At 38.6% G+C, this 20,117-nt stretch overlaps 1 protein-coding gene across 3 annotated transcripts in view; it reads left to right on the forward strand.

Moving 5' to 3' along the window:
- Positions 1–20,117, forward strand: part of APOOL (apolipoprotein O like) — a 133,589-nt gene that overhangs the window by 102,812 nt on the left and 10,660 nt on the right. For all 3 annotated transcript variants that reach the window (XM_055337927.1, XM_055337929.1, XM_055337928.1), the window contains 2 exons: positions 2,989–3,102; positions 3,323–3,440. In XM_055337927.1, coding sequence (XP_055193902.1) covers positions 2,989–3,102; positions 3,323–3,440 — 232 coding nt within the window. The remainder of the gene's footprint in view (positions 1–2,988; positions 3,103–3,322; positions 3,441–20,117) is intronic.

Genomic DNA, 20,117 nt, shown 5'->3' on the forward strand with positions numbered 1-20,117 from the left:
AAGAAATTTTAAGGGGGACTCTTAAAATTCCCCTTTAAGAAGAAGTTCAGTGGAATAATCCACACAAACAAGGACTAAATAGATATCATGATGACACTAAACTCATATCTGTCAATAGTAACTCTGAACGTGAATGGGCTTAATGACCCCATCAAAAGGCGCAGGGTTTCAGACTGGATAAAAAAACAGGACCCATCTATTTGCTGTCTACAAGAGACTCATTTTAGACAGAAAGACACCTACAACCTGAAAATAAAAGGTTGGAGAACCATTTACCATTCAAATGGTTCTCAAAATATATCCTAAAAACTATAGAACACTTCTGAAAGAAATTGAGGAAGACACAAAGAGATGGAAAAATAGTCCACGCTCATGGATTGGCAGAATTAATATTGTGAAAATGTCAATGTTACCCAGGGCAATTTACACGTATAATGCAATCCCTATCAAAATACCATGGACTTTCTTCAGAGACTTAGAACAAGTTATTTTAAGATTTGTGTGGAATCAGAAAAGACCCCGAACAGCCAGGGGAATTTTAAAAAAGAAAACCATATCTGGGGGCATCACAATGCCAGATTTCAGGTTGTACTACAAAGCTGTGTTCATCAAGACAGTGTGGTACTGGCACAAAAACAGACATATAGATCAATGGAACAGAATAGGGAACCCAGAAGTGGACCCTGAACTTTATGGTCAACTAATATACGATAAAGGAGGAAAGACGATCCACTGGAAGAAAGACAGTCTCTTCAATAAATGGTGCTGGGAAAATTGGACATCCACATGCAGAAGAATGAAACTAGACCACTCTCTTGCACCATACACAAAGATAAACTCAAAATAGATGAAAGATCTAAATGTGAGACAAGATTCCATCAAAATCCCAGAGGAGAACTCAGGCAACACCCTTTTTGAACTTGGCCACAGTAACCGGAGAAGGACAAACAGTGTATGTTCTCATTCATTTGGGGAATATGAATAATAGTGAAAGGGAATATAAGGGAAGGGAGAAGAAATGTGTGAGAAATATCAGAAAGGGAGACAAAACATAAAGACTTCTAACTCTGGGAAATGAACTAGGGGTGGTGGAGGGGGAGGAGGGCGGAGGGTGGGGGTGAATGGGTGACGGGCACTGAGGGGGACACTTGACGGGATGAGCACTGGGTGTTCTGTATGTTGGTAAATTGAACACCAATAAAAATTAATTTATATAAAAAAAAATAAAAATAAAAAAATAAAAAGGAAAAACCTAAGTGTATTTGTGTGTGGTTTATTTTAAAATTCAATTTAAAACATAATTGAATTGTAGTGTATAATCTGCTCTTTATTCTTTTTAATTCAGTGGTTCATCATGGAAATCCGTCTCAGTGCATATAAGTCTAAAATGTACCTCATCCTTTTGATAGATCGTACTAACATATCAACATTCCATTTGTTTTAAAGTGTTGTGTGTATGTATCTAATGCACATATAAGAAGAAAATCTCAGGAAGAATAACCACACAACTGTGACCAAAGTTACACTGTGGGAAGGAAGAGGACCTTCTTATTAGTGAATTGATTTTTTTTAAGTGTAGGTATATACTTAGCAAAAAATTATATTTTAAGCAAGAAAGTTTTAGAAAGCTATAAAGCTTTTTTTTTTTTTTGCAAGTTGGAAAACAGTTTAATGATCACTCACCAAAATCCATAGGAGAACTTTACACATTTACAAGGGCAAACTTTTCTGCTACTTCCATTATCACTGTGTTCTTCGTGGTAAAATATCTCGTGTCAAAAGCTTCTGGTAGTTTCATTTACTTAAAACCAGATGGAGGAAACAACCTAAGTCATAGCAACTTCATGCTTCAGTGTGAAACTATCAAAGCTCTCTTAGAAAGGTTTTTCTCTCTGAAAGTAGCTTCCCTGTCTAGAAGATGCTTAAAGGCCCATGAACCTTCTTCCAAGTAGCCAAGAAACAGTTAAATGCCTCAAAATACCCAAAGAGGTCCCAATATTTAGTCAAGCATGTATGAAACAGGCTGCATGCCTTTTAGTTGTGATAAACTTATAAACTTATAAAAGTTTATGTTTATAAAAAGCATAATCCTGGAAAGCTTCCAAAACCTATTTAAAACTTGAAAAATCAATAGCTATTTATATTACTTTAGCCATAAGGAATAAAAGGATGATAAAAGAATAGAAAAAAAGAATCAGAAGGAGATTTTTAAAGGGAAAGAGATATGAATGAAAGTAATAGCAACTTCAGGAATTCACTCACCATCCTTGCCTCTACTTTGTGTGTTCATAGTTCATTTTTTATTGTATGTTTCTACCAAATGAGTATTATTCTCTGGAGAAATACATTAATACTTCATGACAGGAGAAAGCACCATAAAAATTTGAACAAGAATATTAACTTCATAGCATCTTAAAATCTTATTTTCCATTTATTATCTCAAACTCTCTTTACCAAACATCTGTTGGGTAGTTTTAAATTCACATATTACATAGTTTAAAATTCACATTTTACAGTGTGAATGCAAACTATATGTTTTTAAGATTTTATTTTTCTAAGGGCAGTTTTAGATTCACAACAAAATTAAGGGGAAGGTACAGAGATTGCCCATACACCCCATGTTCCAGCACATGCTTAGCATCCTTCATTATCAACATCGCTTTTCAACATCCCCCACTAGAATGGCATATTTGTTGCAATTGATTAGTGTACATTGATATGTTATCACCCAAAGTCCACAGTTTACATTAGGATTTACTCTTGGTGTTGTACTAACTATATATACATTTTTTAGCCTTTTACATGAGGCAAATAATTTTTCATATAAGATTTAGAAAATGGGGTTTTGTGTTAAATGATTAGAGCTTTATATCTTTACTATCGATTCTGATCTGAGTGTTCACATAAAGTATCTGAAATAATTCTTTTTAATATTTGTTATTTTGACTTAAAATATATCTTATTTGACTTATTTCTTCTTTTAATTAGGTAACTGGGAAAAAGGCATACACTACAAGTGAACAAATTTATGAAGCAGTTAAATCATTGTGGACAAAAATCAACAAAAAAGAATCCTTTCCTAAACCTAAAGAAAAACCTAAGGTAGAGTTTAAATGGGCCAGAAAAGATAGACATTGAGTTTTGTTGGTTGAGGTGGGGGATTGGCTTATAATGGGAATACTGGACAAGGATAGAAGAGGTCAAGGATAGAATGAAAGGAGATGAAGGAACATAATATTTTTGCATAGTATACGTCTTTAGGATGTTTTAGTGTTTTAGCAAAATGATTTACTTATGAAGGAAAAATCTTTTTGGTAAACAGCTGGGAAATTCTGCTGAAATAGAAATACCTGCAAAAACAGCTGACAGCCTGAAATACTCAGTGCCTTTGCCAACTGAACTCATCTCTGAAACAAAGAGAAAATCAGAATCCACCTCAGGTTTGTTTGAAATAATTCAATTTTGTTTTCATTCTTTTCTTAAATAATTTTATAGTATTACTAGGAGTAATTTGAACTTATGTGCTTTCTTCATAAATGTTTTTTCTTTCTCATATCTGTAGTCTATATATGATCTTTTTAGATTATGAGATATTTAAGTACTTGGAACTTTTTCTATTTGCCACATTGTTCATAATACCAATCTTTGCATGTGGGGGTGTGGAGTAGCACTGGTAAGTTGGGTAAGTGAAGCATTTAATATTACTTCATAAATGTGAGCTTTGTAATTAGGTGGAAGAGATCGTGCCTTTTAGGTTCTGTTAATTTACAGGCTATAAGAATGAGTCATATCTACATAGAAGAAATATTAGGTTTCCATTTCCTGTGCTATTTACCCCTATCAGTCTTAGTTTCCACCATCACTTTTTATTTAGTTTTATTTAGACACTGGGAGAACATTTTAGCATGAAATAGTAAAATAACACCAATTATAATACTAATAACCTTTTTTTTAATTAATTTTTTTTAAATTTATTTATTTATGATAGTCACAGAGAGAGAGAGAGAGGCAGAGACACAGGCAGAGGGAGAAGCAGGCTCCATGCACCGGGAGCCCGATATGGGATTCGATCCCGGGTCTCCAGGATCACGCCCTGAGCCAAAGGCAGGCGCCAAACCGCTGCGCCACCCAGGGATCCCCTACTAATAACCTTTTTAATATTAGATACTGGCAATTGATACTTTGTGAGACCAAATAGTGACAATTACACTTTCTAGATAAATTCTACCATGGTTTTACTATAATCATTAAGAAGGTAACAGTGTTTAATATCCTTTTAGGAGTGTATTCACATAAACTCACTAGTCACAGGGTTGGTTACATAGGATTATCTATCTGTACAATGTGAATGGTACTACCTATTGTTTTATTGAAAAGGAAATAAGACCAACTCAGAGATAAGGGAGTAGGAAATAATGATATCTGCCCTTCACAGAGCACATACTGTGATATAAAGAGCTATAAATATCATGTTATTCAATTCTCATCTAAAAAGCATAACGAAACACAAAACTCTTGTGCCTATGTAATTATAATCATTGCATGATGAACAGACTAAGACTCAGGAAGCTTAAGTAACTTGCCCAAAATCATTATCACTTATGAGTAGTAGAGATGTATGCATAACCTAGATTTTCCTAATAACAAAGTCCAATCTATTGTATATAGATTATCTATTTTAAAACCAGAGTTTAGTCTCTAATTTCAGCTATCTCCTCTGTCTTAATTTTTATAAAACCTGTCACCAAGTTAACCTGATAGGAGTTTTAAAATGTTCTGTCACTACTCATTTCTAATCTGATGGTTTACAGTATTTATTTTTGTATTATTTAATTTCAATTCTGGAATAGTTAGCATACAGTGTTATATTAGTTGCAGGTGTACAACACAGTGATTGAACAGTTCATACAACACCCTGTGCTCATCACAAGTGTACTCCTTAATCCCCATCACCTATTTCACCCATCCCCCACCAACCTCCCATCTGGTAGCCATCAGTTTGTTCTCAGTAGTTAAGAGTCTCTTTTCTGGCTTGTCCCTCTTTCTCTATCTTCTTTTTTCTTTTTTCTCTTGCATGTATGCATACACACATACACAGATACACACACACACACACACACACCACACACACCCCTGCTTTATACATTCAGTCAATGGACATTTGGGCTTTTTCCATGTTTTGATTGCTGTTGATAATGCTGCTGTAAACGTTGGGGTACATGTACCCCTTCAAATCTGTTTTTTGTATCCTTTGAGTAAATACTTAATAGTGCAATTGCTGGATTGTGGGGTAGTTTTATTTTTAATTTGCTGAGGAGCCTCCATACTTATGTTTTCCAGAGTGGCTGCACCAGTTTGCATTCCCATCAACAGTGTAATATGGTTCCCCTTAATCTGCATCCTCACCAGCACCTGTTGTTTCTTGTGTTGTTAATTTTAGCCATTCTGAAGGTGTAAGGTGATATCTCATCGTCGTTTTGATTTCTATTTCCCTGATGATGAGTGATGTTGACTATCTTTTCATGCGCCTGATAGCCATCTGTACGTCTTCTATGGAAACATGTCTATTCATGTCTTCTGCCCATTTCTTAACTGGATTATTTGGTTTTTGGGTGTTGAGTTTGATAAGTTCTTTATGGATTTTGGATACTAACCTTTTATCAGATATGTCATTTGCAGATATCTTCTCTGATTCCAGAGGTTACCTTTTAGTTTTGTTGATTGTTTCCTTTGCTGGGAAGAACCTTTTTACTTTGAAGAAGTCCCAGTAGTTCATTTTTTAAGAAAGATTTTATCTATCTATTCATGAGACACACACGGGGGGGGGGGCGGGCAGAGACACAGGCAAAGGGAGAAGCAGGCTCCATGCAGGGAGCCGAACGCGGCACTGGATCCCAGGTCTCCAGGATCACACCCTGGGCTGAAGGTGGCGCTAAACCGCTGATCCACCCGGGCTGCCCCCAGTAGTTCATTTTTGATTTTGTTTCCCCTGCCTCTGGAGATGTTTAGTAAGAAGTTGCTACAGCCAGGTCAGGGAATTTTTTGCCTGTGTTCTCCTCTAGATTTTTGATGGTTTCCTGTCTCACATTTATGTTGTTTATCCATTTTGAGTTTACTTTTGTATATGGTGTAAGAAACTGCTCCAGTTTCATTCTTCTGCATGTGGGTATTCATGTTTTCCAATATCATTTGTTAGAGACTGTCTTTTTTTTTTTTTTGGAGTGGGAGTGCTAGCAGGGAGGGTGGGAGGGGCAGAGGGAGAGAGAGAATCTTAAGCAGGCTCCATACCTGGAGCCTGACATGTGGCTCAATATCATGACCCTGAAATCATGACCTGAGCCAAAATCAAGAGTTGGACACCCAACTGACTGAGCCACTCAGGCACCCCAAGACTGTCTTTTCCATTGGATATTCTTCCCTCTATGTCAAGATTAATTGACCATATAGTTGTGGGTTCATTTCTCGGTTTTCTGTTTGGTTCCATTGATCTGTCTGTCTTTTTGTCAGTACCATACTGTCTTGATGACTACATCCTTGTAATGTAGTTTGAAGTCTGGAATCATGAGGCTTCCAGCTTTGCTGTTCTTTTTTGGATTGCTTTGGCTATTCAGGGTATTTTGTGTTTCCATGCAAATTTTAGGATTATTTGTTCTAGCTATGTGAAAAAATGCTATTTCAATAGGGAATGCCTTAAATATGTAAATTGCTTTTGGTAGTATAGATATTTTAGAAAAATGTTCTTTCTTCCAATCCATGAGTATGGAATGTTTTTCCACTTCTTTGTGTCCTCTTAAATTTTTTTTTCATAAGCATTCTTTAGTTTTCAGAATACAGATTTTTTTTCCTCTTTGGTTAGGTTTATTCCTAATGATCTTACGGTTTTCGATGCAATTGAAAATGGGATCAATTCCTTGATTTCTCTTTCTCATGCTTCATAATTAGAGTATAGAAATGAAACAGATTTTTGTACATTGATTTTATAACCTGTGGCTTTGCTGAATTGATGTATGAGTTCTTGCAATTTTTTGATGGTGTCTTTTGTGTTTTCTACATCTGCAAATAGTGGAAGTTTGACTTCATTGCTGATTTGGACGCATTTTATTTCCTTTTGTTGTGTGATTGCTGAGGCTAAGACTTCCAGCGCTATGTTAAAGAGCAGTGGTGAGACTGGACATCCCTGTCTTGTTCTTGACTGAATAAGAGAAGCTCTCAGTATTTCCACATTGAGGACTGTATTAACTGTGAATTTTTTGTATATGGCCTTTGTGATGTTCAGGTTTGTTCCCTCTATCCCTATTATGTTGAGGGTTTTTATTAAGAATGGATCCTGTACTTTGTCAGATGCTTTTTCTGAATCTATTGAGAGAATCATATGGTTATCTTTTTTTTATTAAGGTGGTATATCGTGTTGATTGCTAATATTAAACCACCCCTGCAGCCCAGTAATAAATCCCAGTTGATAGTTATGAATAATTCTTTTAATATACTGTTGAATGTGATTTGCTAGTATCTTGTTGAGAATTTCTGTATCCTTATTCATCAGGGATATTGGCTTGTAATTCTCCTTTTTGGTAGGGTCTTTGTTTTTGGAATCAAGGTAATGCTGGCCTTGTAGAATGAGTTTGGTTTTTCCTCCATTTCTACTTTTTGGAACAGTTTGAGAGGAATCGGTATTAACTCTACTTTAAATGTCTGATAATAAATCAGCTGGGAATCCGTCTGGCCCTGCACTGTTTGCTGGGAAATTTTTGATTACCAATTCAATTTGTTTGCTGGTTATGGGTCTGTTCAAATTTTCTAATTGTTCTTTTCAGTTTTGGTATTTTGTATGTTTCTAGGAATTTGTTCATTTCTTCCAGATTGCCCAGTTTGTTGGAATATGATTTTTCATAATGCTGTCTTATAATTTTTGGTATTTCTGTGTGTTGGTTGTGATCTCTCCTCCCTCATTCGCGATTTTATTTATTTGGGTCCTTCCTTTTTGATAAGTCTGGCTAAGGGTTATTAATTTTATTACTTCCTTCAAAGAACCAGTTCTTAGTTTCAGTGACCTGTTCTACTGGATTTTTGTTTATATATCATTTATATCTGCTCTAGTCTTTATTATTTCCCTTCTTCTACTAGCTTTATGATTTATTTGCTGTTCCTTTCCTAGTACCTTTAGATGTAAGATTAGGTTGTATATTTGAGACTTTTATTCCTTCTTGAGGTAGGCCTGCATTGCTATATACTTCCCTCTTAGAACCACCTTTACTGCATCTGATATGTTTTGGACTGTCTGTCGTGTTTTCATTTCATTTGTTTCCATGTGTTTTTTTTTATTTCTTCTTTAATTTCCTGGTTCACCCATTCATTCTTTAATAGGATGTTTTTTATCTGCCATGTATTTGTTGTCTTTGCAAATTTTTTCTTGTGATTCACTTCAAGTTTTATTGCATTGTGCTCTGAAATTATGCATTGGTATGATCTCAATCTTTTTCTACTCGCTGAGCCTGTTTTTGATAGAATATGTGATCTCTTCGGGAGAATGTTCTATGTACACTCGTAAAGAATGTGTGTATTCTGCTGACTTAGGATGAAATGTTTTGAATATATCTATATGATATCAGATATATCAGTCCATATGGACCAGTGTCATTAAAAGCCATTTTTTCCTTTTTGAATTTTCTGCTTAATTCATCTGTCCATTGCTCTTAGTGGGGTGTTAAAATTCCCTAATATTATTGTATTATCAATGAGTTTCTGTGTATTATTAATTGGCTTATACATTTGGATGCTCTTTACTTGGGGTCATAAGTATTTACAATTATTAGATCTTCTTGATGGATAGACTTCTTTGTTATGATACAATGTCCTTCATCTCTTGTTATAGTATTTGTTATAAAATCTAGTTTGTCTGATAAATCTACAGCTATTCTATATTTCTTTTGACGTCCACTAGCATAATAGATGTTTCTCCATCCCCTCACTTTCAATCTCCAGGTGTCTTTAGGTATAAAATGAGTTTCCTGAAGGCAGCATATAGATGGGTTTTGTTTTTTTATCCATTCTGATACTTTATGTCTTTTGATTGAAACATTTAGACCATTTACATTCATAGTGATTTTTGATAGATTTTTGATTTATTGCCATTGTGTTATCTGTAAATTGGTGTTTCTGGTAATGTTTTCTGTTCCTTTCTAGTCTTTGTTGCTTTTTGTCTTCTTTTTTCCTACTCAGTCCCCTTTAATTTTTCTTCCAGGGCTGGTTTAGCGGTCACAAACTCCTTTATTTTTTGTTTGTCTGGGAAACTCTTTATGTCTCCTTCTATTGTGGAAACCTTGCTGGATAAAGTATTTTTGGCTGCTTATTTTTCCCCTTCAGCACATTGAATATATCATGTGTCTCTGCCCTGCCAACTTTCTGTGGCCAGATCTGCTGCAAACCTGATCTGCATTCTTTTGTTGGTAAAGGACTTTTTTTTTCCCTTGCTGCTTTCAGGATTCTTTCCTTATCTATGTATATTGTGAATTTGACTATAATATGTCTTGGTGATAGCCAGCTTTTGTTCAATTTAATGGAAGTTCTTTGTGTTTCTTGGATTTCAATGTCTGATTCCTGTCCCAGATTAGGGATGTTTTCAGTTATATTATGTAAAAATAAACCTTCTGCCTCTTCTTGTCTCTCGACTTCTTCTTGAAATCCTGTGATACAAAAGATATTACACTTTAAGGAGTCACTGAAATCCCTACATCTACATTTGTGATCTAATACCTTTTTTACCTCTTCTTTTCAGTTTCATTATTTTCCATAATTTTATCATCTGTATTACTGATTCTTTTTTTTAATAAATTAATTTTCATTGGTGTTCAATTTACCAACATACAGAATAACACCCAGTGCTCATCCCATCAAGTGCTCCCCTCAATGCCTGTCACCCATTCACCCCCACCCCCCGCCCTCCTCCCCCTCCACCACCCCTAGTTCATTTCCCAGAGTTAGAAGTCTTTATGTTCTGTCTCCCTTTCTGATATTTCCCACACATTTCTTCTCCCTTCCCTTATATTCCCTTTCACTATTATTCATATTCCCCAAATGAATGAGAACATACACTGTTTGTCCTTCTCCGATTCACTTAATTCACTCAGCATAATACCCTCCAGTTCCATCAACGTTGAAGCAAATGGTGGGTATTTGTCGTTTCTAATGGCTGAGTAATATTCCATTGTATACATAAACCACATCTTCTTTATCCATTCATCTTTCGATGGGCACCGAGGCTCCTTCCACAGTTTGGCTATTGTGGACATGGCTGCTAGAAACATCGGGGTGCAGGTGTCCCGGCGTTTCATTGCATCTGAATCTTTGGGGTAAATCCCTAACAGTGCAATTGCTGGGTCATAGGGCAGGTCTATTTTTAATTCTTTGAGGAACCTCCATACAGTTTTCCAGAGTGGCTGCATCAGTTCACATTCCCACCAACAGTGTAAGAGGGTGCCCTTTTCTCCAAATCCTCTCCAACATTTGTTGTTTCCTGCCTTGTTAATGTTCCCCATTCTCACTGGTGTGAGGTGGTATCTCATTGTGGTTTTGATTTGTATTTCCCTGATGGCAAGTGATGCAGAGCATTTTCTCATGTGCATGTTGGCCATGTCTATGTCTTCCTCTGTGAGATTTCTCTTCATGTCTTTTGCCCATTTCATGATTGGATTGTTTGTTTCTTTGGTGTTGAGTTTAATAAGTTCTTTATATATTTTGGAAACTAGCCCTTTATCTGATATGTTATTTGCAAATATCTTCTCCCATTCTGTAGGTTGTCTTTGAGTTCTGTTGACTGTATCCTTTGCTGTGCAAAAGCTTCTTATCTTGATGAAGTCCCAATAGTTCATTTTTGCTTTTGTTTCTTTTGCTTTCGTGGATGTATCTTGCAAGAAGTTACTGTGGCCAAGTTCAAAACGGGTGTTGCCTGTGTTCTCCTCTAGGATTTTGATGGAATCTTGTCTCACATTTAGATCTTTCATCCATTTTGAGTTTTGTGTATGGTTCAAGAGAGTGGTCTAGTTTCATTCTTCTGCATGTGGATGTCCAATTTTCCCAGCACCATTTATTGAAGAGACTGTCTTTCTTCCAGTGGATAGTCTTTCCTCCTTTATCGAATATTAGTTGACCATAAAGTTCAGGGTCCACTTCTGGGTTCTCTATTCTGTTCCATTGATCTATGTGTCTGTTTTTGTGCCAGTACCACACTGTCTTGATGACCACAGCTTTGTAGTACAACCTGAAATCTGGCATTGTGATGCCCCCAGAGATGGTTTTCTTTTTTAAAATTCCCCTGGCTATTCGGGGTCTTTTCTGATTCCACACAAATCTTAAAATAATTTGTTCTAAGTCTCTGAAGAAAGTCCATGGTATTTTGATAGGGATTGCATTGAACGTGTAAATTGCCCTGGGTAACATTGACATTTTCACAATATTAATTCTGCCAATCCATGAGCATGGAATATTTTTCCATCTCTTTGTGTCTTCCTCAATTTCTTTCAGAAGTGTTCTATAGTTTTTAGGGTATAGATCCTTTACCTCTTTGGTTAGGTTTATTCCTAGGGATCTTACGCTTTTGGGTGCAATTGTAAATGGGATTGACTCCTTAATTTCTCTTTCTTCAGTCTCATTGTTAGTGTATAGGAATGCCATTGATTTCTGGGCATTGATTTTGTATCCTGCCAGGCTACCAAATTGCTGTATGAGTTCTAGCAATCTTGGGGTGGAGGCTTTTGGGTTTTCTATGTAGAGTATCATGTCATCGGCGAAGAGGGAGAGTTTGACTTCTTCTTTGCCATTTTGAATGCCTTTAATGTCTTTTTGTTGTCTGATTGCTGAGGCTAGGATTTCCAATACTATGTTGAATAGCAGTGGTGAGAGTGGACATCCCTGTCTTGTTCCTGATCTTAGGGGAAAGGCTCCCAGTGCTTCCCCATTGAGAATGATATTTGCTGTGGGCTTTTCGTAGATGGCTTTTAAGATGTCGAGGAATGTTCCCTCTATCCCTACACTCTGAAGAGTTTTGATTAGGAATGGATGCTGTATTTTGTCAAATGCTTTCTCTGCATCTAATGAGAGGATCATATGGTTCTTGGTTTTTCTCTTGCTGATATGATGAATCACATTGATTGTTTTACGAGTGTTGAACCAGCCTTGTGTCCCGGGGATAAATCCTACTTGTTCATGGTGAATAATTTTCTTAATGTGTTGTTGGATCCTATTGGCTAGTATCTTGTTGAGAATTTTTGCATCCATGTTCATCAGGGATATTGGCCTGTAATTCTCCTATTTGGTGGGGTCTTTGTTTGGTTTTGGAATTAAGGTGATGCTGGCCTCATAGAATGAATTTGGAAGTACTCCATCTCTTTCTATCTTTCCAAACAGCTTTAGTAGAATAGGTATGATTTCTTCTTTAAACGTTTGATAGAATTCCCCTGGGAAGCCATCTGGCCCTGGACTCTTGTGTCTTGGGAGGTTTTTGATGACTTCTTCAATTTCCTCCCTGGTTATTGGCCTGTTCAGGTTTTCTATTTCTTCCTGCTCCAGTTTTGGTAGTTTGTGGCTTTCCAGGAATGCGTCCATTTCTTCTAGATTGCCTAATTTATTGGCGTAGAGCTGTTCATAATATGTTTTTAAAATCGTTTGTATTTCCTTGGTGTTGGTAGTGATCTCTCCTTTCTCATTCATGATTTTATTAATTTGAGTCTTCTCTCTCTACTTTTTAATAAGGCTGGCTAATGGTTTATCTATCTTATTAATTCTTTCAAAGAACCAACTCCTGTTTCTATTGATCTGTTCCACAGTTCTTCTGGTCTCAATTTCGTTGAGTTCTGCTCGAATTTTAATTAACTCTCTTCTTCTGCTGGGCGTCGGGTCGATTTGCTGCTTCTTCTCTAGCTCCTTTATGTGTAAGGTTAGCTTTTGTATTTGAGTTCTTTCCAGTTTTTGAATGGATGCTTGTATTGCGATGTATTTCCCCCTCAGGACTGCTTTTGCTGCATCCCAAAGATTTTGAACAGTTGTATCTTCATTCTCATTAGTTTCCATGAATCTTTTTAATTCTTCCTTAATTTCCTGGTTGACCCTTTTATCTTTTAGCAGGATGGTCCTTAACCTCCACGTGTTTGAGGTCCTTCCAAACTTCTTCTTGTGATTGAGTTCTAATTTCAAGGCGTTATGGTCTGAGAATATGCAGGGGACGATCCCAATATTTTGGTATCGGTTCAGACCCGATTTGTGACCCAGTATGTGGTCTATTCTGGAGAAAGTTCCATGTGCACTTGAGAAGAATGTGTATTCAGTTGAGTTTGGATGTAAAGTTCTGTAGATATCTGTGAAATCTATCTGGTCCAGTGTATCATTTAAAGCTCTCGTTTCTTTGGAGATGTTGTGTTTAGAAGACCTATCGAGGATAGAAAGAGCTAGATTGAAGTCACCAAGTATAAGTGTATTATTATCTAAGTATTTCTTCACTTTGGTTAATAATTCGTTTAAGTATTTGGCAGCTCCCACATTCGGGGCATATATATTGAGGATTGTTAAGTCCTCTTGCTGGATAGATCCTTTAAGTATGATATAGTGTCCCTCTTCGTCTCTCACTACTGTCTTCGGGGTAAATTTTAGTTTATCTGATATAAGGATGGCTACCCCTGCTTTCTTTTGAGAACCATTTGAATGGTAAATGGTTCTCCAACCTTTTATTTTCAGGTTGTAGGTGTCCTTCTGTCTAAAATGAGTCTCTTGTAGACAGCAAATAGATGGGTCCTGCTTTTTTATCCAGTCTGAAACCCTGCGCCTTTTGATGGGGTCATTAAGCCCATTCACGTTCAGAGTTACTATTGACAGATATGAGTTTAGTGTCATCATGATATCTATTTAGTCCTTGTTTTTGTGGATTGTTCCACTGAACTTCTTCTTAAAGGGGAATTTTAAGAGTCCCCCTTAAAATTTCTTGCAGAGCTGGTTTGGAGGTCACATATTCTTTCAGTTCCTGCCTGTCTTGGAAGCTCTTTATCTCTCCTTCCTTTTGCAATGAGAGCCTTGCTGGATAAAGTATTCTTGGTTGCATGTTCTTCTCATTTAGGACCCTGAATATATCCTGCCAGCCCTTTCTGGCCTGCCACATCTCTGTGGAGAGGTCTGCTCTTACCTTAATATTCCTCCCCATGAAAGTCAGGGACTTCTTGTCTCTTGCTGCTTTAAGGATCTTCTCTTTATCTTTGGAATTTGCAAGCTTCACTATTAAATGTCGAGGTGTTGAACGGTTTTTATTGATTTTAGGGGGGGATCTCTCTATTTCCTGGATCTGAATGCCTGTTTCCCTTCCCAGATTGGGAAAGTTTTCAGCTAGGATTTGTTCAAATACATATTCTGGCCCTCTGTCCCTTTCGGCGCCCTCAGGAACCCCAATTAAACGTAGGTTTTTCTTCCTTAGGCTGTCATTATTTCCCTTAATCTGTCTTCATGGTCTTTTAATTGTCTGTCTCTTTTTTCCTCAGTTTCCCTCTTTGCCATTAACTTGTCTTCTATGTCACTCACTCGTTCTTCCACCTCGTTAACCCTCGTCGTTAGGACTTCTAGTTTGGATTGCATCTCATTCAATTGATTTTTAATTTCTGCCTGATTGGATCTAAATTCTGCAGTCATGAAGTCTCCTGAGTCCTTAATGCTTTTTTCTAGAGCCACCAGTAGCTGTATAATAGTGCTTCTGAATTGGCTTTCTGACAATGACTTGTAATCCAGATTTTGTAACTCTGTGGGAGAGAGGGCTGTTTCTGATTCTTTCTTTTGAGGTGAGGTTTTCCTTCTCGTCATTTTGCTCAGTGCAGAGTGGCCAAAAACAAGTTGTATTGGGAAAAAGAGAGAGAGAGAAGGAAAGCAAAGAGAAAGAGAAAAAAGAAAAAAAAAAGGAAAAAAAGAGAAGAAAAAGAGAAAGAAAAAGAAAGAAAGGTGAAAAAAAGGGGGGTGGGGGAAGCAATCAGAAATCAAAAAAGAAAAAAAAAAAAAAACACGGGGGAGTATCTTCTGAATCTGTAGACTTTAAGTCCCTTGACTTCCCCTGGAACTGGTCCGTCCAGCTGGTCTTCTGGGGGAGGGGCCTGCTGTGCAGATTTTCAGGTGTTAGCACTTGGGGGAGCTGCTCTGCCCCTGCCTGCTGCAGGGCTCAGCGGGGGTTCTTTACCCCGTGAGGCCCCAGGAGGAACAGCCCCAGTTGCTATGGCAACTCTGGAAGCCTGGATTCAGCCTCCGCAGGAACTATGGGGCTCTCAGTCTGCAGGGCCTGGAGGCTCCGGGGCGGGCCGCTGATCTGCTTAGCTCGGGGCAGGAGCGTCCTTGCTGTCCTGGGCCCTCCCGGCCTCTGCCTGTCCCGGGAGAGGCCGGATCCTGGGCTGTGTCCCGGCGCCCTGTGCTCCGGGGCCTGCGCTGTTGGATTCGCGCTCCCGCCCCGCAGCTCTCTCCCTGGAGCCGTTCCCGAGTCCCTCTGAGCTGCTCTGGTCCTGCCGCGCGTGCTGTAGCCCTTAAGGAGCTTGGAGCACTCTCCTGTTGGCGCAGGTCTCTGTTAGCGTCCCAGGGAGCCTGAGGGCATCCTCGCCCTCCTGGGTCCTGTTCCAACTCCCTGCGAGCCCCTTTCTGCCCGGGAAGGTTGGTGCAGCTCCTGCTTCTCCGGGACGGGGCTCTCCTGTCCTGGGGACACTCGCCCCGGCCTCAGCCTGGCTCCTCGCGGGGCCCCTCCCCCTTGGAGGCCTTTTGTTTCTTTATTTCTTTTTCCCCGTCTTCCTACCTTGATAGAAGCGCGAACTCTTCTCACTGTAGCATTCCAGCTGTTCTCTCTTTAAATCTCAGGCCGAATTCGTAGATTTTCAGGATGATTTGAAGGTTATCTAGGTAATTTGTTGGGGACAGGTGATTTGGGGACCCTACTCTTCCGCCATCTTCTGTATTACTGTTTCATTCATCTGCTTCATCCATCCTTGTTGGCATTGCATCCAGTCAGATTTTCATCTTGGTTATAGCATTTTATATTTTTGCATGTTTAGTTCTTTTACCTCTGCAGTAAGGGATTCTCTGGAGTCTTATATGCTTTTCTCAAGCCCAGCTAGGATCCCTATAATTGTTTTAAATTTTGGTTCAGGCAACTTACTTATATCTGTATTGATTAAATCCCTGACCATCATTTCTTCCTGTTCTTTCTTTTGGGGTGAATTCTTCCAAATTGTCATTTTGTCTAGGTCACTGGGTTTTTGTGTGTGTGTGTCTTATTGTTAGGAAAGCCTGTTTATATTGCTGCTCCTGAGAGTAATGGCCATTTTAAGAAGAGGTTTATACTGACCTGGTGGTTCAGGAGGTGTTTCAGAGAGTACACTCTGCCCTTGTGTTTTGGCTGCTCTTTTTCTCAGGTCAGTCCTCTGCAGAGTTTCTCCTTGCCTGCAGTTAGGGGTGTTTGGACTGTGTCCACTGTGTGACACTTTATTTAAATAGGTGTGTTTTGGTCTGCTTGTTAAGAGAAGTTATATGTAAAAAAAAAAAAAAGAAGGTAGATCCTATTTCCCATAGAACTGAAGCTTTGCACCTCTCTGAATCAGTAGACTTGGTGTGTGCAAGGGATTTGTGCTTATCTTCTAGGATAGGGCCCTGCTGCACTGATTCTCAGGCACACTTGCTCTACTAGAGATGTACCTGAAGGGGGTAAGAGGGTGGGCCTTGGTTGAGCAGCTTTGGCTTCCATTGAGTAGTGCTATTGTGCTCACTGAAATTGGTCAGTGCTAATGGGTGGGAGAGGGTGGGATCTCCTTGTTCTTTAGTCCTTGGAGCAGGGAATTCATGCCCGCCACTCTTCAGGAAGCCTTCACAGAAGAGCAAATAATTGCCTCTCTTGTGTCTCCCCAGATTCCATCAGATCCCTGCCTTCACCCTCTCTAGAAGTGTCCGAGCTATCTGCCTGCCAGATGCCACAGTACCCCCGTGTTTTATCTCAGGCCTACAGCTATGTTTCAAAACTCTAAATTTTAAGGACCTACATGGAGTGGACCTGCACTGATTCTGTAGGGAAGGGTTTAGCTGTGCTGTGGCCTGTGCTGGTCTGTCCTAGAAAAGCAGTAGCATGACCGTGCAGTGGTTCAGAATTTATGTAAAGCACACAAAAAAGCCAGTGCCAAGGTTTGTTGCCTGCAGCTGATGTCTTTGTTCCTATGCTAATGAACAGGGCAGCACATTGGTGCCATCAGCTCTTTTTCCCTCAGAGATACCATTACATCACTCCCAAATGCACTGCAGGAATGGGAACTGTTTCTCCCTATGTGGATCCTCCCTATGAGGACCCAGGGGATCCTCAGACCATGCTCCCACTCCTGGATCTCTGCCTTCCTTCCCTACCAGAGCACCACTAAACCCACCAGGCACAATCACAGTGATGGCACAGACTTCCAAAACTTGACTTTGAGCTCCACTGCTTATAAAAACTTAGGGTTGTCAGCCCATCTCGTTTTCCCAGTCATTGGTTTTTCTTGTGCATTCCCCTGCTTGTGCTCTTGTTCTCCCTCTCTCCCTCTCTCCCTCTCTCCCTCTCTCCCTCTCTCCCTCTCTCCCTCTCCCTCTCCCCCTCCCCCTCCCCCTCCCCCTGTCCCTCTCCCTCTCCTCTCCTCTCCTCTCCTCTCCTCTCCTCTCCTCCCCTCTCCTCTCCTCTCCTCTTCTTCTCCTCTCCTCTCCTCTCCTCTCCTCTCCTCTCCTCTCCTCTCCTCTCCTCTCCTCTCCTCTCCTCTCTTCTCTTCTCTTCTCTTCTCTTCTCTTCTCTTCTCTTCTCTTCTCTTCTTTCTTTCCATGATTAGGGCTCCCTCTACTCTGCCAAACCCACAGTTCTTTTCAATTCTCCACAGCAACTATCTTCTCAAAAGTGGCTGTTTTTTACCTGTAGATATGCAGTTTGTTCTCTCTCTCCTCAGATAGATTTCTTGGGTGTTCAGAATGATTTGGTATTTATCTAGGTGTGTTCAAGGGATGAGATAAGCTTAGGGTTCTCCTACTCCTCCACCATCTTAACTCCTCTGCTACATCTTCTTTATCCATTCAGCAGTCAGTAGGTAAGTGTGCTGCTTCCAAATCTTAGCTATTGTAAATAATGCTGCTATAAACATAGGGAGTGCCTGTCTTTCTTTGAATTAGTGTTTTTGTATTCTTTGGGTAAATACCCATTAGTGCAGTTGTTGAATCATAGGGTAAATCTATTTTTAACTTTTTGAGGAACCTCCATACTGTTTTCCAGATGGGCTGCACCAGTTTGCATTCCCACCAATAGTGCAGTAGGGTTACTTTTTCTCCACATCCTCGCAAATACCTTTTGTTTTTTGCGCTGTTGATTTTACCCATTCTGACAGGTGTAAGTTGATATTGCATTGTAGTTTTGATTTGCATTTCCCTGATGATAAGTGATCATGAACATCTTTTCATGTGTCTATTGGCTATCAGTATGTCTACTTTGGAGAAATATCTGTTCATGTATTTTACCCATTTTTAATTAGATTTATTGTTTTTCAGGTTTTTGAAAGGCTACTTTCAAAAGTTTTTTTGGTTACTTCTTTATATATTTTGGACACTAACCCTTTATCGGAAATGTTGTTAGCAAATACCTTCTACCATTCACTAGGTTGCCTTTTAGTTTTGTTGATTATTTCCTTCATTGTGCAGTAGCTTTTCATATTAATTTACTCCCAGTAGTTTATTATTGCTTTTATTTCCCTTGCCTCAGACGACCATTCTAGAAAAGTGTTACTATGGTCAGTTTCTGAGACATTATTGCCTGTGCTCTTTTCAAGGATTTTTAGGGAGTCTAGTCTCACATTTAGGTCTTTAATCCATTTTGACTTTAGTTTTGTGTATGGTATAAGAAAGGGTCCTAGTATCATTTTTTGGCATGTTACTTTCCCAGCACCATCTGTTGAAGAGATTGTTTCCCACTGGTTATTCTTCCTGCTTTGTTGAAGATTAATTGACCATATAGTTGTGGGTTCATTTCTGAGTTTTCTATTCTATTCCTTTGATGTGTATGTCTATTTTTGTGGCATTACCATACTGTTTTGAATACTGCAGCTTTGTAATACAATTTGAAATCCAGAATTGTAATGCCTCCAACTTTGTTTTACTTTTTAAGATTGCTTTGGCGATTCAAGATCTTTTGTGATTCCATACAAATTTTAGGATATTTTGTTCTAGCTCTGAAAAATGCTGGTGGTGTTTTGATAGAGATTTCATTAAATATGTAGATTGCTTTGGGTAGTGTAGTCATTTTAACAACATCTGTACTTCCATCCATGAGCATGAAACGTCTATTTCTTTGTGTTATCTTCAATGTCTTTCATAAGTCTTCTAAGTCTTCTATAATTTTCAGAGTACGCTTCTTTTTTTTTTTTCAGAGTACGCTTCTTTCACCTCTCTGGTTAAGCTTATTTCCAGATATCTTATTGTTTTTGGTGCATTTGTAAATGGGATAAATTCCTTAATTACTTTGTGTTTATTCACTATTGATGTACAGAAATTGCAACAGATTTCTGTACTTTGGTTTTGTATTCTCTAACTTTACTAAAATCTTTTATCAGTTCTAGCAGTTTTTTGGTGGAGTCTCTTGGTTTTTCTATATATAGTATCATGTTAGCTGCAAAGAGTGAAGTTCCCTTTCTTTACCAGTTTGGATGCATTTCATTTCTTTTTATTGTCTGATTGTTGTGGCTAGGACTTCCGGTGCTGTGCTGAATCAATGTGGTGAGAATGGGCATCCTTGTCTTGGTCCTGTTCTTAGGGGGAAAGTTCTCATGGATTATCATGTTAATGTGAGTTTTCATATATTGCCTTTATTTTGTTGATGCTTGTTCCCTCTAAATCTACTTTGTTGAGTGTTTTCATCATGAATGGATGTTGTACTTTGTCAAATGTTCTTTCTGCATCTGTTCAGATAAACATGTTTTTTATCCTTTCTCTGACTGATCTGATGTAACCTGTTGACTGATTTGTGAAAAATAAACCCCCCTTGCAACCCAGGTATAAATCCCACTTGATTGTGGTGAATGATTTTAATGTATTGTTGGATTAGGATTTTATTGAGGATTTTT

Source organism: Nyctereutes procyonoides, unplaced genomic scaffold (genome assembly GCF_905146905.1).
Source record: "Nyctereutes procyonoides isolate TBG_1078 unplaced genomic scaffold, NYPRO_anot_genome, whole genome shotgun sequence".
Taxonomy (NCBI): Eukaryota; Metazoa; Chordata; class Mammalia; order Carnivora; family Canidae; genus Nyctereutes; species Nyctereutes procyonoides.